Below are 27,699 nucleotides of genomic sequence, written 5' to 3'. Positions count from 1 at the left end.
TGCTGGGATTACAGGTGTGAGCCACCACGCCTGGCATCAAAAGCATTTTAAAAAGAGAGGGACAAGTTACAAACTAGGAGAAGATATTTGTAATATACATATATAACAAAGAATTAGCATCAAAAATTCCTAAAAAATTGAGAAAAGCACATATAACATAATAGAAAAATAGGCAAAAGATATCAATGGGCATGTTTCAGAAGAGGAAACTTATGGTTAACAGAATATGAGATGTTCAACTTTATTAAGGAAAAATTAAGACCACATTGAGCTAATACTTTGATTGTCAGACTACAAAACTAAGTATTGGAGAAAATGTGGATCTGCTCACAGAGCCTCTTAAACGATGATGATGGGAGTACAAATTTGTGTATTCACTTTAGGAAAAAGGTTTGATGTTACCCACCAAAATGGAGTGTTCATATACCCTGTTACCTGACAATTTCACTTTTAGGTATAGATCCAAATAGATCAAAGCAAAGCTCTTGCACTCCCTGGTGGTTTAATGGCTGAGGGGTGAAAGGCTCTTCCACATCTATCACAGGAGACACATACAAGAATGTTCATAGCTGGCTGGGCGTGGTGGCTCACACCTGTAATCCCAGCACTTTGGGAGGCTAAGGCGGGTGGATCACCTGAGGTCAGGAGTTCAAGACCACCCTGGGCAACATGGTGAAAACTTGTCTTTACTAAAAATACAAAAATTAGCCGGGAGTGGTGGCGGGCGCCTGTAGTCTCAGCTACTCAGGAGGCTGAGGCAGGAGAATCGCTTGAATGCGGGAGGCGGAGGTTGCAGTGAGCCGAGACTGCACCACTGCACTCCAGACTGGATGACAGAGCATGACTCCGTCTCAAAAATAAAAATAAAAAATAAAAAAAAAGAAAGAAAGGTTAAAAAGAAAAAGAATGTTCATAGCAGCATTATTCACAATATAAAAACCTGGAAGCAACCCAAATATCCATTAATGAGAAATCAGACAAATGTAGAATATTTATACACTGGAATATCATATAATAGTCTAAATGAATGAATGATATCCATAAAATATGGCTGAATCTTATGTGTTACATTAAGTGAAAAGTAGTCTCAAAAGATTACAAGGACATAATTTTTTCCTTTGTAATAGACTTTTTAGAGCAGTTTTAGGTTTATAGAAAAATTGTGCATGAAGTACAGAGTTCCCATGTGCCCTCTCTCCCATTACAAACATAGTTTCCCCTGTTATTACTGTTTTATATTAGTGTTAACAAGTGTATCAATTGATAATTGATATAGACTTGTTAATCATAATGTATCAATATTGGTTCATCAATTCCAACAAACGTACAACTGAGGAACCACTATTGATACACTATGATTAACTGAAGTCCATAGTTTACATTAGGACTCACTTTGTGTGGCATAGTTCTATGGGTTTTGACAAATGCATAAGGTCATGTATCCACTATGAGAATATCATACTGAATAATTTCACTACCAGTAAAAATGCCCTGTGCTCCACCTATTCATCCCTCTCTACTTCCCCGATCCCCAGGCAACCACTGAGTTTTGCCTTTTCCAGAGAGTCATATAGTTAAAGTTGTAGCGTATACAGCCTTTTCCAAAAGGCTTCTCTTGGCAATATACATTTAACATTGCTCCATGTCTTTTTGTAGCTTGATAGCTGTATTAGTCTGTTTTCACACTGCTGATAAAGACACACCCCAGACTGGGAAGAAAAAGAGGTTTCATTGGACTTAGAGTTCCACATGGCTGGGAAAGCCTCAGAATCATGGTGGCAGCAAGAGAAAATGAGGAAGATGCAAAAGCGGAAACCCCTGATAAAACCATCAGATCTCGTGAGACTTATTCACTACCACGAGAACAGTCTTGGGGAAACCACCCCCATGATTCAAATTATCTCCCACCAGGTCCTTCCCACCACACGTGGGAATTATGGGAGTACAATTCAAGATGAGATTGGGTGGGGATACAGAGCCAAACCATATCAATAGCTCTTTTGTAAAAAATCACTGAACAATATTTCTTTGCATGGATGTACCACCTTGTACGACAGTTTATCCCTTCACTTATATCAAGGACATCTTAGTTGTTTCCAGTTTGGGATGATTATGAACAAAGCTGCTATAAACATTTGTGTGCAGGTTTTTATGTAAACATGTTTTCAGTTCGTTTGGGTAAGTACCTAGGCATTATGTTTAGTTTTGTAAGGAACTGACAAACTGTCCTCCAAAGGGGCTATAACATTTTGCAGTCCTAGCAGCAAAGAATGATAGTTCCTGTTGCTTTTCATACTCACCAGCACTTGGTGGTGTTAGTGTTTTGGATTTTAACCTTAATAATTTCACTGCCAGTAAACATGCCCATTTTAACCATTCTAGTTTGTAGTGGGCATATTCTTTTTACTAAGCTAAAAAACAACTCAAATATACATGTATATACATATGATTTTTAGGACTATGTACATGTGGAATAAAACCTTGTAGAAGGAAAGCAAGAAATAGTAAAGAGAGGATTCAGAAAGATGGTTACCCCAAGCGAAGGCAGGGGTGTGTTAGTGTGTGTAGGAGGTATAGCATAGATACAGATATAAACTCGTGTCATTATACCTTTTTAGTGTGGTGGGTTTGTGGCTATAATCAAAACTAAATTAATAAAGGTGGGTGAGGTAAACTGAATAATGGTTCACCAAAGATTTCTATGTCCTAATTCCCAGAATTTGGGAATGTTATGCTAAAAGGGACTTTGCAGATGTGATTAAGAATCTTGAGATAATCTTCGCCCAAAGTAATCACAAAAGGTTCTTGTAAATGAAAAGGGGTGGCAGGAGAATCACGATGTACGTACAGAGGCAGAGAAGAAAGAAGATACTATGCTTCTTTTCTTGAAGATGGAGGATGGGGCCAAGAGCCGAGGAATGCAGGCAGCCTCTAGAAGCTGGAAAAGGCAAGGAACCAGCCTTGCCAACACCTTGATTTTAGCCCAGTGTAACGGATTTTGGACTTCTGACTTCCTGAATTGTAAGAAAATAAATTCGTGTTGTTTTAAGTATCTAAATTTGCAGTAATTTGTTACAGCATCAACAGGAAACTATGACAGCGGGCCAGGCATGGATTAATGAATTGGATTATAATTAAATCCAGTTCTACACCTAGGTCCAATTAAAAACACAGACAAAACCTTTGAGTGGCTCCTCACTGCCTGGAAGAGAAAGCTCAAATTCTTCAGCATGAAATAGATTCTTGACAACACGGTTCTACAAGGTCCTCTCTAGCTTTAGTTCCCTTCCCTCCGCCCCAGTCCCGCCCCCATCTCCAACCCATACATTTTAGCCATGGGTCCCGGCGTCTGAGCCGTTTTGTTGTTCCCGCGGACTCTTATGGGGCTCAACTCCTTTGCCGTGTCTCTATGAAGTCTTTCAGGTTGAAATTTCCTCCCCTGAAAATTGACAACATTAGGGCTTGCTGCATGGTTGATTCTGCTTTCAAGATTAGGGTTCAGCGGCACGCATAGGCAGAGCCACTTGCAGAGGTCGACATGCACTTAGTACATGTGGGCAGAAGCAACTCTTAAGCCATTACTAACCGGAGCAGTTAAGTTCTGGCAATGGGCTGAAAGATCTTTCTTCATCGCCACTCTTCACTAAGCTACAAGACCAAGTACTTTCTCCTGAAGGTACTTAGAGGAGGAAAAAAGCACACCAGGAACTGTTGAGGGGGGTGAGAAGACAAATTCTACAGGGATGCAGAGCTAGTTTGAACATGGCTTCCCCCATCTTCATGCAAAACTGCGTTTCTAGCCCACATGACTGATGTCTGTAAACGCAACTTTATGTCTGTGCACGTCTCTGCCCAAGGATTTTTTTTTTAAACTCCAAGAATACGGGGGCAGTTGGGCAAGTCATTATAACAGAGGGCTGCTCTTCTTACCCCACTATCCGATGAGATACTTGATAGGGAAACCTCTGAAACTTGTAAAGCAATTTACAAGCAGGCCACCCGCTTGTATTTAACAAATAGGCTAGAAATACCTATTTGTGGGAAAACGCGTCCCCAAAACACCCCAACCCCTCCGGGTCCCCGCCAGCACAGCCTCTCTTCTGACTGTCGCGCGAAGCGGCGGTTGACTAACGCGGGCCAGCCGTTCTGATGAACACAGGAGGGCCGGACGGGACTGCTGGCTCGGACACCACGCGGAGGCAGAGCGCTGCCTGAGCCGCAGTTGAAGAAACCGCTCTCGGTCTGGACGAAGGCGGAGCAGCAGCTCAGACTGGGCCAACAGAAGAGCCTTACAATGCCAGGAGCAGTCCGAGGACAGCCCCCCGGCGCGAGGCACTCTGGGACTTGTAGTTCGCTTCCCAGACAGCGCTTTTTCCCACTTGGTCTCCCCGCCTTTCAATGTCGCTTTTATTCTTCCCTTTACCTCCCAGCCCGCCGACTTCCTGGTCGTCGCACGTCCTCACGTATGACTACACTACCCAGAAGTCTCCTCTTCAAGTCCCAGCGCGGGCGGGCGCCGGCGGCTCCTCTTGACTACAGGTTCCAGAAGTCCTCTGCAGAAGTGCTTCCCTCTCTCATTTCCAGGACCACAATTCCCAGAGACTTCGGCTTCACGGCGTTTCTCTTTTTGCCCGATCTCTCCTGGAGCTGGCTGGGCTTCGGCCGGCCAGAGGCCCACAGCGACGACGTGATCCGTCGTGAGCGGGTCCCAGGGTTTCCTCGGCGGCCCTTTTTTCTCTCCCCTCGGTCGTCCCCCTTGCAGGCTGTCGCGGCTGGCCTGAGCGGTGACCTGGCGGGTCGCGCCTGCGCTCTGCCCTGTTTCCTGCCTGGCTGGTGGCGGCGGCCATTTTGTTCATCCTCCTCCTCCTCCTGCTCCTCCTGGTTGGAGCGCAGTGTCCGGAGCGGGCTGGGGGGAGAGAGCCCGAGAGCAGGGTTCGGTGCCTTTTCCTCTGTCCCCAGCCGGTGCCCAGAGCCCCCCTCCCCTTCCTCCCCACCCCCTCCCCTCCCCAACCCTGCCCTCCCCCTTGTCCCGGGATCGCTCCGTCGCACCCACCATGATGGAAGACGACGGGCAGCCCCGGACTCTGTGAGTACCCGAGACGAGGGGTGCCAGGCGCCAAGAGGCCCGGGCACCGCGGGACGCTAAGGGAGGGAGCAGGAGAGACTGGGCCGAAGCCGGGACTCTAGGCGGTTCCCTGGACGCGAAGTGCATTCCTCATCTGTCCCCTTTTCCTTGGGAAGGAAATCCTCCCTTCCCCCAAACAGTCACTTCCTGGGGTCTGGGGCTTGTCTCGACCTTTTTCTCTGGCGTCCTTCTTTGCATGCCCTCCCTAGGCCGGGTTTCTGCACGGCTGAGGCTGTCAGGCCCAGGAGAACTCCCGCACCCCCTCCGCGTTGGACGCCCTGGGCTGGGCCTGGAGCTGCCAGCGCCCACGGGGGAAGGGCCTGGCGGGGGTGGGATTGGGGGTGGGCCCGGGGGTGGGCCCGCGGGCCCTGAGGAATTAGCACTCACCTCTTCCACGTCCTCAGCTCGAGTCGCTCCCAGCTCTTCTCCCCAGCTAAGCTCTCGGAGGAAGCAGGACACTCTTTCACCACTAAAACCCCTTCTCTCTTTATGCCCCACGTGCCCCCGCCCACGCTGTCAGAAACACCCGCCTAGCGCCCGCTACTTTTGAAGTGCATAAGGGATACCTTTTGCTGCCCGAGCATCTTTGCCTTCTTGGATAAAGAAGTTTACTTTGAGCGCTCCCTACGCTAAACTGACAACCAGTTGTTAAACTCCTTTTGCTCTCTAGGTGTTGCCTCTTCCTAATCTGTTTGTGCGTCGAAACCTTCAGAGTTAGCTAAAACTATGTCTTCATCCGCTATTTGATGTGTGTCTTCTGAACGCTTTTTCTCCTGTCTTGCTGTTGCTTTTTACCTGAAGCTCAATCTAATGAATGAATTTCATCTTCCAACCACTTAATTCTGGTTTCCTTCCTTTCCCAATGAAGAGTGATGACTCAGCATTTGCATTCCTTTCTGAATAGTGTGGCACTCCTTTCCTCTGCATCTTTTTTTTTTTTTTTTTAAGTCTGAATACTTTTTAATTAAATGTTTAAATTGGGCACCCTAATTTCCCGGCCTCTCCAGGTTTAGCGCTCCTACCTTGAGTGTCAAGGAGTCAGATCGCTGCTTTGTTTCTCTTGCCTCTCCTGGTATTGATAGGATCATAGTCCACTTGGCTCTGCTGTCTGATGGAGAAATTGCTTTTTAGGGAATAGATGAAGGTGGAGGGGCACTCGAGAAGTTTGACTAGCTTCACATCTCTTCACTCCTACCAAAGGATGCTCAGTAAAGAAGATAGATGATCAGTATTGATAGAGATTTTTTTGGTGTGGCCTTGTACAGGAATAAATGTGTTCTCTAACGTCTCACTAAAGTATCCATCCCGTTTTGAGAATCTGAGGCCTACTGAAGCACATCAAATGCTTCAATGAAACGCCTGCTTAATAGAACGTCTTTGTGTTTTGTGTTGTCTTCCATTTCTGCCTTCTCTCCCTAGAAGACAGAATTGGGACACACTTGAAATTTGTCCTTCAGGCCGGGCGCAGTGGCTCACGCCTGTAATCCCAGCACTTTGGGAGGCCGAAGTGGGCGGATCACGAGGTCAAGAGATCGAGACCTTCCTGGCCAACATGGTGAAACTCCGTCTCTACTAAAAATACAAAAAAAATTAGCTGGGTGTGGTGGCGAGCGCCTGTAGTCCCTGCTACTTGGGAGGCTGAGGCAGGAGAATCACTTGAACCCAGGAGGTGGAGGTTGCAGTGAGCCGAGATCGCACCACTGCACTCCAGATTGGTGACAGAGAGAGACTTCGTCCAAACAATAAAAAAAAAAAAAAAAAAAAAAAGAAAAGAAAAAGAAATTTATCCATCATCTGTTGAAGCCAAGACTTGGTGTTGAGTTGCAATATGTGCTTTGATATAAGCATCTGGGAAAGCTAGACTTAAAGACTAGCTAGCATGTATTTAACAAAGATAAAAGTTACATTGTATCTAAAAATCTGAAGTATCATCACACACTGAATGATTGATAAATACTCATGGCAGGGGTCTCATTTACTGTATCTGTTCCTTACCAAGAGGAATCTCTGGTTTTGTAGTGCTAAAGAATGTGCTTTTTTGATGTCTTTTATTTATCTTTGCATCTGCCTTGTCTTCATCCCTATCAGAGTTTCTCCAGGGGAATAATAAGCTAACTTCTTTGTCACTTATTTCCTTCCTCTACCTTCTCTAATCTCTTGTTCTTTCTTTTAAACACAGTTCAGTTGTCTATGTTTACAGTTCTCTAAAACTGTGACATATGTTCATATGAATAAATAAACATCTTAAACTCTGTTGTTTTGTATGTCAGTACGTGTTTACTATTCTGTCTTCCTTTTTCCTTCTCCCACCCTTTTCCATGGGGACTTTTTTTTTTTAAGAGAAGGACTACTACATCTTCCTAGGTCTTACCCCCACAGCACTTAGTTCACTGCCTGGAACGTAAGAGGTACTCAGAATTTCTACAGTGATTATACTTCTTTCATTAAATTAGTATTAAGTTCTTTTTTAAAAGTCCTGGTTGAACTAAGATTGTAGGCAGACATTACTGTCACACGTGGTGCAGTCTGTTGACTTTTATATATTTTTTAAAACCTTCAAATGTAAAATCTTGAGATAAAAGCAAATGTTTAACAATTGGGATTTTTATTAGAGTTTAATACAAATAATGCATAGTAGTTTTTCTAAGTGTACTTTTTAACATATTCTCAAAGGGTTCTATTAGATATAAGTAACATGATGAAAACTTTGAACATGATTTTAGACGTTGATATCTAGTAGGGTTTTATTTTGTTTATGGAGATCTTATATTTTACATTGTGAGCTATGGATTAGGTTTTTCAAGTGGCCAGTATGTTTTAAAAGAATGTGTTCTTAACAAAGCTTATCTTAAATTGTTTCCTTAAGATGCCTGTGTGTTACTAGTGAGGTTTTTTTCCTGCAGACACACACAAGCTAAGACATATGGTTCTATCTTCAGAAAACAATATGGTGTTTAGAGCCTAGGTAGGTCTTTAAATATTCATTACCTACAGTATTACTAATTTATTTGATGGTATTTAAAGTGGCAAGAATTGCTTTGATGTTGAGCCTAAATTTCTATTTGTCATATAGTTGCTTTAAAGGTCTGTTTTCTGATGTTCTTCATTCTTATTTGACATTTATTTTGGGGTATTATGCATTGAGTAACTTGTGATCTAAAAAAACAAACAAGATCATGCTGTGTAATACTGGTGTTGGAACTGGACTGTCTGACACCTGCCTTGTGGGACACACGTTTCAGGCTTGGGTTGTGTGTAGCTTTGTAGTGCAGTGATTTGATCCATGGTATATCTGAATCTACAATATGACACTAAATTGTAGTAGTGTTTTATTGTAGCTTATTTTAGTTTCTTCATCTATCCGATGTACCAAAATTGCTAGGAATTCGAGTAATACCATGTTACGCAATCCCTTCCTTTAAGGCTATTCTTTCTTCCTGGAAATAAGCTAATGATTTAGAGTATAATCTGAACATCTAAGAGCAAAGCAGAAGAAAATTCTATAAAATATTACAAAGTTGACTGGCTATACCATGGATTTGGCTATACTGTGGCTGTAATCAAGCCCCTCATTCAAATTCAACTTAATCATATTCTTTGTTTCTTTAAAGTAAGAGAAAGAGAGTGAGTGTGTGTGTGTGTGTGTGTGTGTGTGAATATCTCATATATATAGTTGGTCAATTTAGTTGTACCTCCTGCAGCTATTTTCCATCATGCCTCCTTCCTAAAATGAAATACTGTACTGACAAATTGAACAATTAATTAGAGATCTATTGAAGGATATTATTGCAAAATCTCTTCCTGTATAGGACTTGTCAAGAACAAAAACAAAACTGTTATGGAAATTTAGCTATTTTTTTTGTGTGAAAGTGCTGATAATTTCAGCCTTGGTAGGGCTACTCTTTTCAGAGTGAGAGCACATTCAGTGTTGAAAAAGTGGCATTAGTCTTCTGAAAGGCATGATATTCTTAACTTAAAATTCTGCCCAGTCGGACACAGGAAGTAGTTTGGCAATGTGAATTTCTGCCTACTGTGAAACTGCTAAGTTTTTAGCCTCAAATTGGATTTTAACCCTGATATTAGGGATAAAGGTGTCATTTTCAGTTTTTAATGCTTCAGTTCCTACAGTTCCTGTTCTTAGAAGACAAAATAGACTCTAAGGTATGCCTCTTCTAAATTTTTTCCTTGAGTTAAAAATCATTTTGGAATTTCCTAAGTGTTTACTCTTTGAATTGACCTCTCAATACAAAAATTAGAGCCATTTGTCTTTTTTTTTTGTTATTTTGTGTATGTTCTTTAGGTAGCAATTATATATTTAAAGACTTGGAACTTTAGCTTGACTATTTCATAACCAGAGCAGAAAGAAAGTGAAGTGTAGAAGCTATAATTTGGAAAGAATAAAGATATCATTTCAATGAACTACCAAGAGATGATCTTACTAGGTCAGACATTGAACTTTGTCTTAAATATTTTTGTTAGTATTTACTTTGGGACAGATTATTTTATGATAATGTAAAGGTACTTAAAACAGAATAGTACAGTATTTTAAAAGCTATACAATACGTCTCTCAAGTGTTATGATGCACGAAGGCAAATGTAAATGAAAAGGCAATCTGAAATTTGGGTACAAGAACTCAGTAAAAGAAAAGGCAGTCTGAAATTTGGGTAAAGTTTAGGTGAAATTATATAGTGAATCATGGCCTTTTAATCCAATTAAGATATTGTATGTGTTGTTATGGAAGGCCTTTCATGTTAGTTTTTGAAATTTAGTTTGCTGCTTAACATTTAACTTTTAGTGGAGATAATTTGAAAAATAGGAAACCTTAACACTGGATTTTTAAATAAATATTTCATGACATTCTAAACTTAGGTATTAACATTTTCATCTTTGCCTTCAGTGCTAGAAATGTAAATTAATATATCTAAATATGCCTCTAGAAATTCTTCAAGATCTGTAACTGACAGGAAATAGGTTGACTTAGAATAAAGATTTATTTATTTTTTTTCAGATGGAGTTTCGCTCTTGTTGCCCAGGCTGGAGTGCCATGGCGCGATCTCAGCCCACTGCAACCTCAGCCTCCCAGGTTCAAGTGATTCTCCTGCCTCAGCCTCCCCCAAGTAGCTGGGATTACAGGCGCCCGCCACCATGCCTGGCTAATTTTTTTGTATTTTTAGTAGAGACGGGGTTTCACCATGTTGGCCAGGCTGGTCTTGAACTCCTGACCTCAAGTGATCCACGTGCCTCGGCTTCCCAGAGTGTTAGGATTACAGGAGTGAGCCACCACACCTGGTGGAATAAAGATCTTATTAAGCAGTGATGGCTTTTTTTGTGACTATTAGATACAGAAGGTAACTAATGCCAATACAGTTTTTCCTGAAGAAATCGATGTTTAAACAGTAATGGAAATTTAAAACTATTTAAATCATTTAAAATGTGTTATATTAAAATGATAATTCTAGTTTAATTTTGTTGTTAGCTAGCTTCAATATGTGAAAAACAGTTTTATCCATCCTTCTTTTCTCTTAGAAATGAGCTAACTAGCCCTTTAGGCAAGGAACATAATGTTTAGAAGCTCAAGATCACTTGTTCGTTTCTCTTTCTTTCTTTCTCTATCTCTCTCTCTCTCTTTCTCTCTTTCTTTTTTTTATTTTTTTGAGATGGAGTCTCACTCTGTCGCCCAGGCTGGAGTGCAATGGTGTGATCTCGGCTCACTGCAACCTCTGCCTCCCAGGTTCAAGTGATTCTGCCTCGGCCTCCTGAGTAGCTGGGATTATAGGTGCATACCACCATGCCTGGCTAATTTTTGTATTTTTTGTAGAGACAGGGTTTCACCATGTTGGTCAGGCTGGTCTCGAACTCCTGACCTCATGATCCTCCCGCCTTAGCCTCCCAAAGTGCTGGGATTACAGGCGTGAGCCACCGTGCCCGGTTACTTGTTCATTTTTCTTACAGATAGGTCTACTCTGTACAAAAAGAAATCATTTCAGAGATACAGGCTCACAAACCCCTATGAGTTAAGAAGGGGCAAGCAGTCTATCGCTGGCTCATAACCCAGTAACCTTTTAGTCCTGCTGGAAAAAGTATGTCACTACATTGGCCTGCTGATGGCTCAGCTCTTTAATTACATGGAAAAGATGGCATAGTGGATGTAAACCAGTTTGTCACTTGTTTACTCCTCTATTTAAGTAATATTGGATGTGTGTTCCAATTTTAGAGCAGGTACACTAAGGTTATTAGTACTCATTGCAATAAAATTCTTAACTGGAAAATCGCTACTAATTCTTAATTGGATCTTTTCAGTTTTTTACTTAACCTAAGCTTTCTCAGTCTATTTTTCCCTTTGAGTATTCCATCCTAAAGCATATTGTGTATTTAATGTGGCAACTATGTTGCAAGTCTTATTTTGGTCTTAATACTCAGTTTCCAGATGTAATATATTACAAGTAGAAAAAGAAATTTACTTTCCAGAATGAACTTTGTTAAATTTTACAGATATTGTTTGATTTATGAGGTTGAGTTCATAACAGATGCAAATTTGAGGAATTATGTGTAGAATACCAGAAAGACTTTAGTGTTTGGCAATTTATTGAGATAAATTAAGATAAATCCATAGTACAAGACATAAACCAAGGTGGTCATCTTTGTGTGGTGAAGTAGCATTTTTTTCTTTTCTTTTTTAAACTTTCCTGTATTTAAAATCTTTTACACAAAACACATTCAATTTGTAATTAGAAAAAAAAACCCAAATTTTTAAGTGTCCATAGTCAAAAGTATACCTGGATTTGTCTTAATTTTTCTCTGAATTTCTTAAGAAATCTTTGTATTAGCTTTTTTATCTACATTAAGATATATTTTGTTGGCTGGGCATGGTGGCTCACTCCTGTAATCCCAGCACTTTGGGAGACCCAGGCGGGTGGATCACTTGAGGTCAGGAGTTTGAGACCAGCCAGGCCAACATGGTGAAACCCCGTCTCTACTAAAAATACAAAAATTAGCTGGGCGTGGTGGTGCACGCCTGTAGTCCCAGCTACCTGGGAGGCTGAGGCAGGAGAATCGCTTGAACCTGGGAGGCGGAGGTTGCAGTGAGCCGAGATTGCACCAATGCACTCCAGCCTGGGTGACAGAGTGAGACTCCATCTCAAAAAAATACATATATATTTTGTTGATTCTGATGCATTTTAGACTAGGAAATTTTATATTTTACCCTGCTCTCCTAAAATGAAACAGTGAAGACATCCTTGCAGACAACCTTACTCAGCCAAAAACAAAACAATGAAAACACTCCACCCTCTGTATATTTTACTATAACTTTAATTCTGTTCTTTGTTCATGTAATTGCTTTGGTTGGGAGTCTAAGATAAACTCACTTTATGTTTCACATCCTATTACAATCAGATGTTTTAATGAATTAGTATTGTGTGTGTGTGTTGTGTGTGTGTGTGTGTGTGTTATAAATTATTTTTAAATAGCAATTGTAGTTATCTTGAGACCAGTTTAAAATTTTAACAATTAGAATAAGATGAGAAAATGATATCCAGGGTACAGAATAATAATGCCATTGGGGTATACAAGATCACATTGATTTGTTCTTTAAATGTCTTTCAGAGTGGTATTTTAGTGGCCTAAGAACAATTGTTGCTTTCCTAAATAAGGGTTAATCTTACTTTCATAGGATCAGGTTTAATTGGAGAAATTTTGTTAAAAACAGAGGAAGTTAAAATGAAATAAAAGGTGGCTGGGCGCAGTGGCTCACGCCTGTAATTCCAGCACTTTGGGAGGCCAAGGCGGACAGATCACCTGAGGTCAGGAGTTCGAGACCAGCCTGACCAATACAATGAAACCCCGTCTCTACTAAGAATACAAAAATTAGCCAGGCATGGTGACATGCACCTGTAATCTCAGCTACTTGGGAGGCTGAGACAGGAAAATCATTTGAATCTGGGAGGCGGAGGTTGCAGTGAGCTGAGATCATGCCATTGCACTCCAGCCTGGGCAACAAGAGCAAAACTCCATCTCAAAAAAAAGAAAAAGAAAGAAAGAAAAGGTGATGAATTAAATGATAACACATTAGAGCCAGAGCTAAAGGAAAAATTGCTGATAACGTATTTTTTTCTTGTGCAGATACGTAGGTAACCTTTCCAGAGATGTGACAGAAGTCCTTATACTTCAGTTGTTCAGTCAGATTGGACCCTGTAAAAGCTGTAAAATGATAACAGAGGTAAGATCTTCCCAGTTCCATGTGCTGACAATTAGCATGATGGGTTGATTAGCATGATTTTAAAATTTCATTATAAGCCTCAAGTTATTCTGGTGGAGAGATTTGTGTTGTGTTGACTTATTACTTTGATTTGACTGACAAACTAGGCTTAGAATGGAGTTTTATTTAAGAGGGCAAAGTTTCTGTGCTGTTAATCTCAAACGGTCATTCTTCATGGTGTGGTTATCTTGAAGTGATTCTGCTTTTAGAACATTATTAGAGCTCATTTCAGAATGGTGAAAAATTGGAAAGTATTTCATACAATTCCAATAAGAATGTTAACGATTTAGACAGCATATGTTCATGTGCGAGAACATGAAGTTATTATGTGTGTAGTGTGCAGCACCGTTCGTCTCGTGTGTCTGTAGCAAATACTTACCTTTTTATACTTTCCTGCTAAGACTGTAGCAGCACCCAATTAGTCATGTTTTAGGCTTTTTTTCCTTGTGTTTTTGTTCATTGATCAGCTTTATTTATTTATTTATTTATTTATTTATTTATTTTTTGACTATTTGCTATGTACTAGATACTGCAGTAAGTGCTAGAGATACACTGGTGAATAAAGATAGTTTCCTTGGCCCAGAGAATTTCACAGTTTAGTAGGGAGACAAAGGAATTAGCAGGCACTTAGGAAATAGGATAATAAATGCTCTAGAAGCAGACAACTTAAAGTGCTGTGGGAGCAAATGTGTATCCAGCGCAGCCTTAGGTCAGTGAGCGGCTTCTTGGAGGAGTCACTGCCTAGGCGGAAACCTTAAAAGGATAGTAGTACATACTGGCTAGAAAGGAATTGAGGGAAGAAGGGATCCAGGTTGGTAGGGAGAGCAGGAGTGCTTGAGACAGAGAGGGAAAAATAGAACCCGTAGCATGGTTGTAGTTAAAATGGGATTAGTCATAAAAGATGGCAGGAGTATGGAAAGGGCTAGAAACTGTGCTGAGGAGTTTGTTTTATCCTGAAACGGAGAACTGTTAAAAACCTTTAAAGTGCATTGGCCTTTTGATTGTCTTTCCCAAGTAATGACAATCATCATTTTGTTCTGGTATTATATTTTTCCTTCCTGCCTTTAATTATTTATTTGTGCTTTCATCGATCAAAAATTTCCTTTGCACTAGGCACTATACAAGGTACTGGAGATATAATGGAGAGACAGCCAAATGAGTTTCCCAAGCAAATAGGGATGTAAGCCATGAAGAGAATAAAACAGAGTTCTGTGATGATTGGAGGGTTGGTGCTATATGGGCTAGGTGATGAGAGATGTCACCTCTTTGAGCTGAGACGAATAACAAGATGGTGCTATCTATGGTAAGAGCTGGAGGCAGAGGAAACAGCAAATACAAGTCTTGAGTTGGTAATGAACTTGTGTTTGTTGAATCAAAGACCGATGGCTAGAGTCTGGTGAGTGATGGAGGGGAGTTAAGGGAAATGAGTCTAACAGCAGGATTCAGAATCCCAGGGCATTATGGTCCATGACATAGTTTAGGTTTTACTCTGATTGCAGTGGCAGACCAGTGGAGGGGCTTAAGCAGGGGGATGAGGTGCCAAAATTTGCATTTTTAAGCTTACTACTCTATGTAGAGAATGACTGTTATATGGAGAATAGATTGTAGCGGGCAAGAGCAGAAGGAGAAAAACCATCTGGATTTACTTCACTAGTCTAGGTAAGAGATGATGGAGGCTTATTCTCGAAAGTGCTAGCCGAAGTCAAGATAAGGACAGACGTTGATAGATTTGGAATATATTTTGGAGATAGAATTGATAGGACTGGGTTGGCTGTGGGACATAGGGAAAGGAAGAAATCAGGAAATACCCTAAGATTCATGTTAATGCAGTTGTATAGTTGGTAATGCTATTTATTTGCTAAAATGGGGGTGACATGATGGATGTCACCATGGGGAGTGGTGGGAATCAGGAATTGTGTTTTGGATGTTAGATTTAAGACATGAATTAGACATCAAAGTGGACGTTAGATTAGGCAGTTGGGTAAAGTAGTTTGCAACTCTGGCGAGACCGTGCTGAAGCTTGCAGTGGTATTTGAAACCATGAAGCCGTGGGACTAGATGAGTTCACAGAGAATGATGGTAAAGAAGAGCACAGAGGCCGTGAGGTCTGAGCCCTGGACCAGCTCACCATTTAGAGTTTGAGTAAGGGAAGAAAGATCCTACAGTGAGGAAACAGGAAAACCAGAGTGTGGTAGGAGACAGAGAAGAGAATGTTTAAAGGAGGATGGTGGTCAACTGTAGTGAATTCTGCTTGGAAGTAAAGATTAGGACGGAAAAGGAATCAGAAGCAGCAGAGAGGTCATTGTTGAGCTCAACATGCAGTTTCAGTGGCATGGTTGGCTTGGAAGCCGACAGAAGTAGGTTTAGGAGAGAACGGGTTATGAGAAAGTGGGGAAAGACTCACTAGAAAATTTTTGAGAAACATTTGATAAAGATTTAACAGTATTTTTTAAAACCCCATGTATACATACAGCTATTTGAAGGGTAGAGGGACTCGAAATGAATTTTCGTAACATGCGTATTCTAGAACTCCTAGATTTGAACTTGTAAAGTCTCATATTTCTCTGTCTTGACATTTACGTCATCCAACAAAAATTGGTGACAACGCTAAATAAGGTAGGGACATAACTGATTTTTTTTTTTTTTTTAAGAGACAGTGTCTGACTCTGTCGTCCAGGCCGGAGTGCAGTGGCACCATCATGGCTCACTGCAGCTTCCAACTCCTGGATTCAAACGATCCTCCCACCTCAGTCTCGCAAGTAGCTGGGACAGCACCGCCACACCTAGTTCATTTTCAAATGTTTTTGTAGAGATTGGTTTCACCATGTTACCAATGGTCCCGAACTCCTGGCTGGTCCTGAAGTCCTAGGCTCAAGTGATCCTCCTGCCTCTGCCTCATCCTCCTAAAGTGCTGAGATTATAGGCATGAGCCACTGCACCCAGCCATAATTGATTTTTTTTTTGAGACGGAGTCTTGCTCTTTTGCCCAGGCTGGAGTGCAGTGGCATGATCTCGGCTCACTGCAGCCTTGGCCTCCTGGGTTCAAGTGATTCTCCTGCCTCAGCCTCCTGAGTAGCTGGGACTACAGGTGCGTGCCATCACGCCCAGCTAATTATTTTTTATTTTTTATTTTTTTTGTATTTTTAGTAGAGACAAGGTTTCACCATATTAGCCAGGATGGTCTTGATCTTCTGAGCTCGTGAACCGCCCACCTCGCCCTCCCAAAGTGCTCGGGTTACAGGCATGAGCACTTTTTTTTGAGACAGAGTCTGGCTCTGTCGCCCAGGCTGGAGTGCAGTGGCACGATCTTGGCTCACTGCACCCTCTGCCTCCCAGGTTCAAACGATTCTCCTGCCTCAGCCTCCTGAGTAGCTGGGATTACAGGCACCCGCCACCACACCCAGCTAATTTTTTGTATTTTTGGTAGAGATGGGGTCTCACCGTGTTGGTCAGGCTGGTCTCGAACTCCTGACCTCAAGTGATCCAGTTGCCTCAGCCTTCCAAAGTGCTGGGATTACAGGTGTGAGCCACTGCGCCCAGCCCATAATTGATTTTTAGGATGTCACTTGGTGGTGTAAATAAGAAGCTTCCAGAGAGTATAAACTCTAGTACAGAGTATCTAGCAGCTATTTATTTTTCTTTCATAAATTTCATTTCAGTATGTGAAAAATCCTTTTTCCCCCATAGTTTTATGAGTTTTTTTTTACTTTAGATGTTGTTGTTTATCATAGAATCTAGCTTTCCTTATGTAATACAAATATATATTATTGATTCTAAGTCAAATTTTTTTAGAATTTTAATATCTCTGACAGTTGAGGTGTGACTTAGAAATAAGTGGTGTCTTAAATTAGATGAAATGCAATGTGATGTGAATATATAAAATATGTGATGTTAGTAAGTATATATATATATATATACATGCACGTGCATACATTGATTGGGAGCTGGCCTACTATTAGATAGATTTGAAATTGGTATTCACGAGTAGACTAGTTTCCTAAAGTGTATGGGATTATCATAGATCTACTATTGGACCCCTGTATGTTTTGCTGTGATTATCAATGTTTTCCGTAGAGACCACTGGGGCAAAAGAGATAGGAGTGAAAGGAAAACTCAACTAGCACAGTTTTAGCCTCTTATTTATTTTGATGTCCTTTCTTCAATGAATGTTTATGGTAGATGTAATAACTCTTTTATAAGAATTTAAATGTGTGTTTTCATTTGAAGTCTTCCCCCATTTCCTTTCTTTACGTCTTAAGAACAGCATTCACGTGGCTACAACAGTAGGATTTTGTATGAGAGCCCATAGTTTTGTTGTCAGTATTAACAATCCCACTTTTTTTCCCTCAAGGAAATGCCTTCTGGTTCCTTTGCCACTATTGTTTAGACGTCTTATTTTGGATTTTTCTTCTAAAACTTTCCTGGAATGAAAAACTGTTGTGGTTGAAAAGATCTTTATTTTATCTGGTATATTTATCCCTTGTAAGTCCAACTAGAATTCCACATTTTAAATATTATTCTTACAGGGCATTTTACATTGAATAATGATGGATGTTTTAGCCTTACATAAAAATATATATTTGTACGGTTGTGCAGCTATTCAGTATAGGTTGCAGTTTCATAGAAATTCATTTCTAGTTTGGTTGTCAGGTGAGAATGTTGCTATAGCTTAGGTAGTACTACTTTCTTCACATCTTTATAAATGTGTTTTAGGTAACTACTGTCAAGCACAGGGTTGCAGAATATATTTATATAGATTTTTTATATGGTGTTTTTATGATGTAAAATTGTAGCTTTGTCTTGGAATATTTTATTCAGATACATTTTCAGAACCTCTTTTCTTGATCACCGCTGTTATTTCTCTCATCTTTGGAAGACCAAATTCAAAGTATATAGAATCTTCAGTACGTTAGACTATTTTGGAAGGTAGGGAATTCATTTCAGTAGCTGGTTATAAAGCTTAAGTTTTCCTGTTTTTATTTTCATTCTTTCCATATCCAGAAAAGAAGTCAATAAAATTCAGTCTTTGTAGCAGTATAGAATTCCATCATTTGTAGTATTGATCCTAATTTTGATCAGTAGTTTATGAAGTTGGTTCATGCTGTATTTCTGTGTACTGGGATACCACTTATAGAGGATTATGATGCATAAGTAGAATGTATTTTAAAAATAATGTTGGAGAAGGAAAGTAGTGGTAAGGAGTGGTCCTCATCAGATCTGAGTTTGAGGTTTTGTTTGGTTTAATATAATCTTCTATTTTATATTTAACACACTTCACCAGAATTCTTTATTTTCATTTAATACTGATGCTCATGATTCTACAACTGCTTTTATAGTTCCATTTGAGTGCAGCAGTATTCTGAGGTGCAAAGTCAGGTTTAGCTTTAAATCTTATTTTAAAAGTGTTAGGCTTTCATAAGCTTATGCAGTCTCACCTTGTACATTCCTAGCTATCAGTAATGTTTTTTCCTGGATTTTCTTCTCAGCAACCCGATAGCAGAAGGGTCAACTCTTCTGTTGGATTTTCTGTTTTGCAGCATACAAGCAATGACCCATATTGCTTTGTGGAATTTTATGAACACAGAGATGCAGCTGCTGCATTAGCTGCTATGAATGGGAGAAAAATTTTGGGAAAGGTAAGATAATAGGATGATGGCACCTTATGAGTACATATATTTGCATGTCAAACTAGTTTGTATTCTTTCTAGGCAAATTTTTGAACAGATATTCGGCTGCTGAGTGATGGTTTTGCTTTATTCAGCTTAGTGCTTTTACAAAAATAACCCTGCTTGATAAATGATTTAATAAGTGGTAAGTGTTATAACTCATGACATGCCTAATAATTTTATTAAATATAATCTTTATTTTTAGGAGGTCAAAGTAAACTGGGCAACCACACCAAGTAGCCAGAAAAAAGATACTTCCAGTAAGTACTCCTGCTGCATTTTACTGTGGAAGAGTTCTGAAATTATCCAGGAGGCATTACCAGCTTAAATAGGGGTTTTTTTTCCTCCTCTAGAGTTGCCTTAAAAAGGTTTTAGTGGCTGACTTCTTAAGTATTTGATTACCAAATGCTCTGATTTCAGATCACTTCCATGTGTTTGTTGGGGACTTGAGTCCAGAAATTACAACAGAAGATATCAAATCAGCATTTGCCCCCTTTGGTAAAATATCGTAAGTATCATAATCAGTACTACACTCAGTCATGATAGGCAGAATTGTATATGATTAACTTGTAATTGAATTAAGATTTTCTTTCTCCAGTTAGTATGGTTTTGTTTTGTTTTTTATTTTTTATTTATTTATTTTGGTTTGTTTTGAGTAGTGGATGTTGTTGAAAATGTTAATGTCATTTCAGTGTCTTGGGGTCTCGTTTTCATCTAATCCTGTGTATAATATGTTAAAAAAAATTCAAGTGATTCTGTTTGTTATCTTTGAAGCAGATGTTTGAATGGTAAAATTTATAAAGTCTAACTTTTTGTCATATGTTTTCAAAATTTCGTGGTTTAGGATAATGAGTTAAAAGTAAATGTGATTTATACTATGTAAGAGTTCAATAACTTTTATAGGAGGAATTTATAAATGGGGGAGAGTAGGTAAATCCTTGGATATATTGTGATTAAATTGGAAATGTTCATGTTTTATTATGGTAAATGTGTTTTTGATATTTTAGCTGTAAGTGAAAAGTACTATTATACTATTAAAATGTTTCATTGTATGAGTCATAAATGTGGGATTAATTAGTAGATGTTTTTGTTAGTGATATTTGATTCTACTAGTTAAGAGGCAAATGTGGTTTGATTTTTAACAACATATGCTCAGATTTTATTGTTGTTACTTGGTAAAAAATATATTGGAAAACTAAAAATGGTTATGAATTGTAGAAAATGTTTATCATAATTTATCTTTCTGATTAAAATCAGTTTATTTTGTATATTTCCTGTAGATTTAAATTAAACATCTTAGTACTACTTTACAGGAAAGTGTTTCAACTAAGAACAACAATATTCTCTCTATACAATTTGTTGTTCTATAGATTTAATTTCTTTAAAAGATTTAATTCTTAACTTTCTGTTTTGATATTTGCTTTGCTTTTTAATCTAAATGTGGTAAGTAGTACTATTTTAAAAATCAATATAAAAATAATACAGGTTGCTGTTTTTCAATCTTTATTTATACCTGAGACCTGCAGTTTTTCTTAAGTCCAAGTCACAATTAAAAGTAATAGCATTCTGGTTATTTTGCAGAATTGCTCATAAGAATGGACAGGATCTTGAAGGCTAACTGCAAGGAACTGTGCACACTGGAACTCAGTTGTAGTTTTTTTTCTCATTTCTATTTATTCTTATTATACATTATTTATATATACATATTTTAGTATTTACATTTTAACATTCTATATTCAGTGGAGTTCTATATTTCCAATCATTTAACTTACTCACTAAAATTTCTGTGTAAATTTGTTGTTTTCGTACTGGTGTGCTTAGCATTGTTGTTAGTTTTTTATTCTCCTTTCTTAAATTTCTGAAAATGTCAATTTTTCAAAATTTACAGCTGCCCAAACTCCAAAATGATGGTAGAGAATTGACCAAGAAAAATAAAGAAATCTGTTAACAGGCCATGTATGCCTTTTTAATTCCTATTTTTTCCTCTTTTTCAATTTTTTAATATTTCATATATTTTGTATCACTAGGCAGAAGACATTTAACTATTTAGAGATTGCATGGTAAAGTAGTTAGTATTGTTACAGTAATTTATAGAATCAGTAAACCTTAGAGGACACTAGTAAATAGAATATTAGAAAGGGAAACTGTTGTTCCTATTAATCTTCAAATTTGAGCATTTAGTTTAGAAAGCACAGGCTATTTGATTAGGTTGCATGTTTATTACATGTTTTTGTCCTACTGCTTTTTTCTAACAGGTAAAGAAGCATTAGGGAGAGTTCAGGAATGGTTGTAGTTAATTAGGGCTAACTGGAATTTTATTTTAAAAATGCTCACAATACAGTGTGTGTGGTTCCTTTTAGTTTTTATTTTGAGGGTGGCTCTTACTTCCCTCATTTAGCTGTGCTTCTTTTCACAGGGATGCCCGGGTAGTTAAAGACATGGCAACTGGAAAATCCAAAGGCTATGGTTTTGTATCTTTTTATAACAAACTGGTACGTTCTTCCATCTCAATTTATATTTTTTAATACTAAATTTAGTCATTAGTTACTTAATGTATTGAATCTGAAACTTGAATATACTTGAATGTTAACTACAAACACAGCTTTTTTGTAATGTGTGTGTTTTAATAATAGAGTATAATTTCATTCTTCTTTCATAAACTCAAAAACAAATAGCTAGAAAAAGAATGATTATACTATAAGGAAGATTATTAAAATTGTGTTTGTACGTTGGTGAAGGTCAGATGGATTTAGAAGTAAAGCCTAAGTCTAGGACAGATGAGCTAATCTGAGAATTTAGAGGGTAGGTAAAGTATATTCAGTTTTAACCATGAAAATCTCAGTTTTAACTCTTCCTTTTAAATTATTATTCATACTCATATAACTGGGATGTTAATGACTACAACAAATTATGTAAACAAAAATTTAAGCAATTTATCTTGATTTTTGCATATATTCTTTGTAAAAGAGGTACCAAAGTAAGCATTTACGTTAACTGTAACATTAAATAATAAAGTGGGCTTTGATTTTAAAGCAGTTTCAATAACTTAAATCAACTTTTTTTTTTTTTTTTTTTTTTTTGAGATAGAGTCTCGCTCTGTTGCCCAGGCTGGAGTCCAGTGGTGCCATCTCAGCCCACTGCAACCTCCACCTCCCGGGTTCAAGCGATTGTGCTGCCTCAGCCTCCTGAGTAGCTGGGATTACAAGCATGTGCCACCACACCCAGCTCATTTTTATGTTTTTGGTGGAGACATGGTTTCACTTGGGTTGGCCAGGCTAGTCTCAAACTTCTGACCTCAAGTGATCCTCCCACCTTGGCCTCCCAAAGTGCTGGGATTACAGGTCATCTACATTTTATTGAAGTGGTAAGATAAAGGGCCAGAGTATTCTGTTTTTACTTAGATTGAATCTCAAGTTCACATCATTTTCTAGTTGGTAATAGTTCAGTTTTGTTTTGTTTAGGATATTTAGTAAATTCATCTACTGATTTGTATTGGAACCAGCAGCGCCGATATTTTATTTCATCTTACTGAGTCTTACTTATCACTCTTTTCTTTGTGATTGAGCTTTCTTTCTTTTTTATCCATAGGATGCAGAAAATGCGATTGTGCATATGGGAGGTCAGTGGTTGGGTGGTCGTCAAATCCGAACCAATTGGGCCACACGTAAACCACCTGCACCTAAAAGTACACAAGAAAGTAAGATATGTCCACTGTGTGTGTTAAAATTATAGATTCTTCACAAAATCATCTATCATGTATTCATCTAGTCTCAATTTCTAATTTATTTATGTAAGAGACAAGGTCTTGCTCTGTTGCCCAGGCTGGAGTGCAGTGGCATGATCTTAGCTCACTGTAGCCTGAAACTCCTGGGTATAAGTGATCCTTTCACCTCAGCCTCCCGAGTAACTGGGACTACAGGGACATGCCACCATGCCCAGCTAATTTGTAATTTTTTTATAGAGACAGGGTCTGGTTATGTTGTCCAGGCTGGACTTAGTATTTAATTAGTGTTGCAAGACACTAATTATTTCATTTTATATTTCATTATCTGAAAATAATTGGGCTGTGGTATAAGTATTTTTGGAGCTGTGAATCACCTGATTTTATAGATCAAATCTGTGTCAAATCATAGCATCAAGAAAAATTATGTTTTCTCCTCCCATTGAGGCATATCTTTTTTTTTTTTTTTCTGAGGCGGAGTCTCGCTCTGTCACCCAGGCTAGAGTACAGTGGCGCGATCTCGGTTCACTGCAACCTCCGCCTCCCAGGTTCGAGCAATTCTCCTGCCTTAGCCTCCTGAGTGGCTGGAATTACAGGCGTGTGCCACCACACCCAGCCAATTTTTGTATTTTTAGTAGAGACAGGGTTTCGCTGTGTTGGTCAGGCTGGTCTCGAACTCGTGACCTCGTGATCCACCTGCCTCAGCCTCCCAAAGTGCTGGGATTACAGGCGTGAGCCACCGTGCTCTGCCTTAATTTTTGTATTTTTAGTAGAGACAGGATTTCGTCATGTTGGCCAGGCTGGTCTCGAACTCCTGACCTCAGGTGATCTGCCCACCTCAGCCTCCCAAAGTGCTGGGTGCCCGGCCTGAGGCATATCTTAATGGTATATAGTAATTAACAAAAGAGTTTTATAGTACAATATAACAGTCAACGTTTTTGTTTTGTTTCTGCATACAGACAACACTAAGCAGTTGAGATTTGAAGATGTAGTAAACCAGTCAAGTCCAAAAAACTGTACTGTGTACTGTGGAGGAATTGCATCTGGGTTAACAGGTACAATGTTTGGTTTTCTGATCACCTCTGAGGAGCTTCATCACTATTCTTATGAATTTCATGATACACATCAGCCATGTTTTATTTGTATGTTTTGTTTTATAGATCAGCTTATGAGACAGACATTCTCACCATTTGGACAAATTATGGAAATAAGAGTTTTCCCAGAAAAGGGCTATTCATTTGTCAGGTAACACTTTACTTGAAATATCATTATTACTCTTACATTTGATTCATTTCTTTCACTTATGTTCCCCAGGGTATCAGTGTCTGTTATTTTAGTGCTTCTTTGCAATATAGAAGTTGAAGCTACCTACCTAATATACTTTAGAAAAAAAATACCAACTTACAGGTGTAAACTGATGAGTTTCCATGTTATTTATTGTGTTAGGTTCTTAAAAAATAAAAGACAAAACCATATCATTTTTCTTTCTTAGATTTTCCACCCATGAAAGTGCAGCCCATGCCATTGTTTCGGTGAACGGTACTACGATTGAAGGACATGTGGTTAAATGCTATTGGGGTAAAGAATCTCCTGATATGACTAAAAACTTCCAACAGGTAATTCAATTTTTCATAGCACTCTTTAAGGTTTCCATCTTACATGTCACATAAAAGCTTTGGAAACTCTGTAAAATAAACAATAAAATAAAGCATATAGCTACTTTCAGTTGATTGTATTTCAAAATTGATTATTTGCGGTATTAACTGAATCTTAATACTTTCTTTTCACAGGTGTCACCACCCCAATAAACTTAGACAATGATAAATAACAGAGTCCTATTCACATAAGGGTGCTTACTTAGTTTTTCTCTTCCTTGTCTCCCACTCTTTCTTCATATACGGTGTTTCTTACGTGTTCCCTAAAACAATAATTTGCTTTTTCCTAGGTCGACTATAGTCAATGGGGCCAATGGAGCCAAGTGTATGGAAACCCACAACAGTATGGACAGTATATGGCAAATGGGTGGCAAGTACCGCCTTATGGAGTATACGGGCAACCATGGAATCAACAAGGATTTGGAGTAGAGTAAGTTGTTTGGGTTTTTCCAGTATAGAAACGTATGGTTCTGACAAAATAAATAAAAGTGTGTTTTCCTAGGGAGAATCTATTTTAATTATATACATTGAGCTATTTGACATTATGAGCATTATAGAAACAAATCTAACAAAATATGATTTATGAGGCTGAGAAATTACTTCTCATTACCTAGGTGGAAAGCGGGGATTGGGGTAACATTTAGTGTGTCCTATGATCCCTGTGAGCAGTTGGTAGAATTTGATTTACATTTCTGATACACTTTTATTTATTTTTGCATGTAAAAGATCTTTGTCCAGATATATTCAGAAGTTTGATGGTTTTATGCCTATGTGGTATGTGTGAGAAATCTGAGGTTTGTGTGATACAAAGTAACTGGCTTTTTTTTTTTTTTTCTTTTGTTGATAGAGTGGTTTCCTCCTTTGTAATTCCCCTGCCCAGAGCCAGCCCATATCTTTATTTTCTGATTTCTTCCTTTGAGACTGTTTCCAACATGAACTTGTGTTTTTAAAATTTCTTATGTAATAGATGATGTGTTGAATCATCCACAATTTTTAAAAAATTAGTTTGCAGATACTCCTCAGACATCATTGTGTTAAGTTGTGGTTATCTTAAAAATATCGAAGACTAATACTGGAATATGTATTCTACACATATATCATTTATTTCTTTGATCTTTCTATTTGTTGTAGGTGTGTTGATTTCTGGTTTTCTATTCTGTGATTAGGCTCTGCTTGATTTTTGTGTAAATACATACGTGATTTTTTTTTTTCTTGTGTTTGCTGAAGATTTTTTTTTTTTCTTCCAAGTCAATCACCTTCTGCTGCTTGGATGGGTGGATTTGGTGCTCAGCCTCCCCAAGGACAAGCTCCTCCCCCTGTAATACCTCCTCCTAACCAAGCCGGATATGGTATGGCAAGTTACCAAACACAGTGAGCCAGGACTCTAAAAAAAAAATTGTAATTCATGATAGGCTTCGATTTCCTGTGACACTCTGAAGACATGAAAGTAGACATCGGAAAATGAAAATATTTATTTTAAAAATTGAAATGTTTGGAACCTTTAGCACAGATTTGCTTTGGTGAAGGACACATGTCTTCTAGTTCTGCCTTTTTAAGTTTTTGTTCATGATGGATATGAACATGATTTTTCTTTGTGTACAAAAACTAAAATAAAGTCAATAAAGACAATTCTGACTACAAATTTTGATATAATAGGAAAAATGGCTAATACATTTTGATTCTTAGATACTATTCCATTTTTATCTTGCTGTTCAGTATTTTAACTCACTGTGTTTTTAAAAGAGCAAAAAAGGGAGGATCGTGAAAACCTGGGAATCACATATAAGTTCATCCTGAATCCTGATACTCCCCTCCCCTTCCCTGAGGTGGACCACATTTGAAGTCAGCAGAGAAAAATTGTGATATTCAGAAGAAATGTGTGATTTTGGAGTCGCTTTGGAGGAAATATTTTCTTTCTCTATGCCTAAAGAAACTGAAGCCAGACTGAAGTTGTGCACCCTAAAAAAGGAGCAGCATTGTTTCAGTTACTTGAGTAAATGTTGGTGGTCCACGTTAAGACATATTTTTAAAACTTCCAAAAGTGTCGATTATTAAAATTGTAGTATTTTACATTTCATTTTGGGGGGAAATCCAAGTATGGTGTTTGTATTGAAGTCAGACAGTCATACTTGTGCTTTTACATGAAGTTTAAATGATACACATTGTAAATATTCAATAACTACAGTGTTTAAAAAGCATGCTTCAACATAGAAGTAGCAGCAATGTAATTATTTGAAGTAACACTTAACACACTCCACTGCATTGAATGCAGTGGATTGATCAGAATGTTAAGACTGACATTTCCAAGGTTGGCTACTATGTAAAATTAAAATTACACAAATTGTGCAGAAAAAGCCTTAATTTTAATTTCATACAATCTTTGATGCATTAGTATGTTCTAAAATGTCATTGGGAATTAGTTTTTCGGTTTTTTTGTTTGTTTTTTGTTTTTTTTTTGCTTTACATTACTTGGTATGTAAATACCTTGATTAAAACCTTGTAAACCAATTTCAAGGTTACTATAAGTTGTATAGTACAAGTGTTTTTTAAAAATCTTGGGGTGTTTTTAAAAATTAAGATATATTTTGCCCAAGAATTTTTTTAACGAGATTGCTAAAAACATCTTATTTAGACGCTTCAATGTACCAATTTATAATTGGATATTCAGTTTAAATAGTACACAGAGTTGTGGCTTTTATTTTCAATTAATTTTTTTCCTTGTGGGCAGTGTGCATGGTTTCATAAGCCTGAGCAGAGGCTTAAGTTGTATGTGTGCAGAGTTTCTGAAGAAATCAATTGGAAGATGCAGAAGACTGAGGTTTGCTTTCAAGATATTTTTCAGGCTGTGTGGGTAAAATTTGCCTCAAATTTCTATCAAACAGGAATGTAAAATAGATAAAATCCTATGTATTTGAATTGTCAGAGCTAGGGAGTGCAAATGTTTTGGCAATGTATTCAAAATACTGGCCTGGGCACCAAAGAGAAAATAGCCTTTTACAGTTACATGGTAAGATGCAGTTGGTACCCACAAGTTACTATTCTCTAAACATTTGAAGTTTTACGATTAGCTTTAAAATAATGATGGTTTTATAAATTGGTGATCACAATAATTTTGGTATTACTTTCCTCCTTTTCCCACTTAGCAATACAGCCAAATGTATTCAACATAAAAATTCATAGGGTCTGAAATTCATAGCTGGGCCAAATTTTTTATGGCACCTTAGTTTTACCATAATGGTCACCTATTACACTCTTCTGTTATAAAATATACCCT

At 38.4% G+C, this 27,699-nt stretch overlaps 1 protein-coding gene across 5 annotated transcripts; it reads left to right on the top strand.

Annotated features, from left to right (window-relative positions):
- The first annotated feature begins 234 nt into the window (after positions 1 to 234).
- TIAL1 (TIA1 cytotoxic granule associated RNA binding protein like 1) lies at positions 235 to 26,054 on the top strand. Of its 5 annotated transcripts, none has more exons than XM_054435340.2 (12): positions 235 to 5,086; positions 13,248 to 13,344; positions 18,921 to 19,019; positions 19,255 to 19,309; positions 19,470 to 19,557; positions 21,466 to 21,541; positions 22,638 to 22,746; positions 23,730 to 23,825; positions 23,931 to 24,015; positions 24,263 to 24,386; positions 24,716 to 24,855; positions 25,674 to 26,054. In XM_054435340.2, the coding sequence occupies exons 1-12, from the start codon at positions 5,055 to 5,057 to the stop codon at positions 25,798 to 25,800; spliced, it is 1,128 nt and encodes a 375-aa protein (XP_054291315.1). In that variant the 5' UTR covers positions 235 to 5,054; the 3' UTR covers positions 25,801 to 26,054. The 5 variants fall into 5 exon arrangements, with proteins under 5 accessions (XP_054291315.1, XP_054291314.1, XP_054291318.1 ...); XM_054435339.2 differs by having other exon boundaries at positions 18,870 to 19,019; XM_054435343.2 differs by lacking the exon at positions 235 to 5,086 and adding an exon at positions 8,029 to 8,090.
- Positions 26,055 to 27,699: the final 1,645 nt, after the last annotated feature.

Source organism: Pongo pygmaeus, chromosome 8 (genome assembly GCF_028885625.2).
Source record: "Pongo pygmaeus isolate AG05252 chromosome 8, NHGRI_mPonPyg2-v2.0_pri, whole genome shotgun sequence".
Classification (NCBI taxonomy): domain Eukaryota; kingdom Metazoa; phylum Chordata; class Mammalia; order Primates; family Hominidae; genus Pongo; species Pongo pygmaeus.
The sequence above is the reverse complement of the archived record's forward strand: the minus strand, read 5'-3'. Positions and strand labels throughout refer to the sequence as shown.

Bases quoted from the DNA above. Each gene is read 5' to 3' on its own strand.
- TIAL1 (XM_054435339.2), top strand. From the start codon at position 5,055: ATGATGGAAGACGACGGGCAGCCCCGGACTCT. The intron at 19,310-19,469 runs GTAAGTACTCCT...CTCTGATTTCAG, and splicing joins CCAGAAAAAAGATACTTCCA to ATCACTTCCATGTGTTTGTT. The intron at 22,747-23,729 runs GTAAGATATGTC...TTCTGCATACAG, and splicing joins ACCTAAAAGTACACAAGAAA to ACAACACTAAGCAGTTGAGA.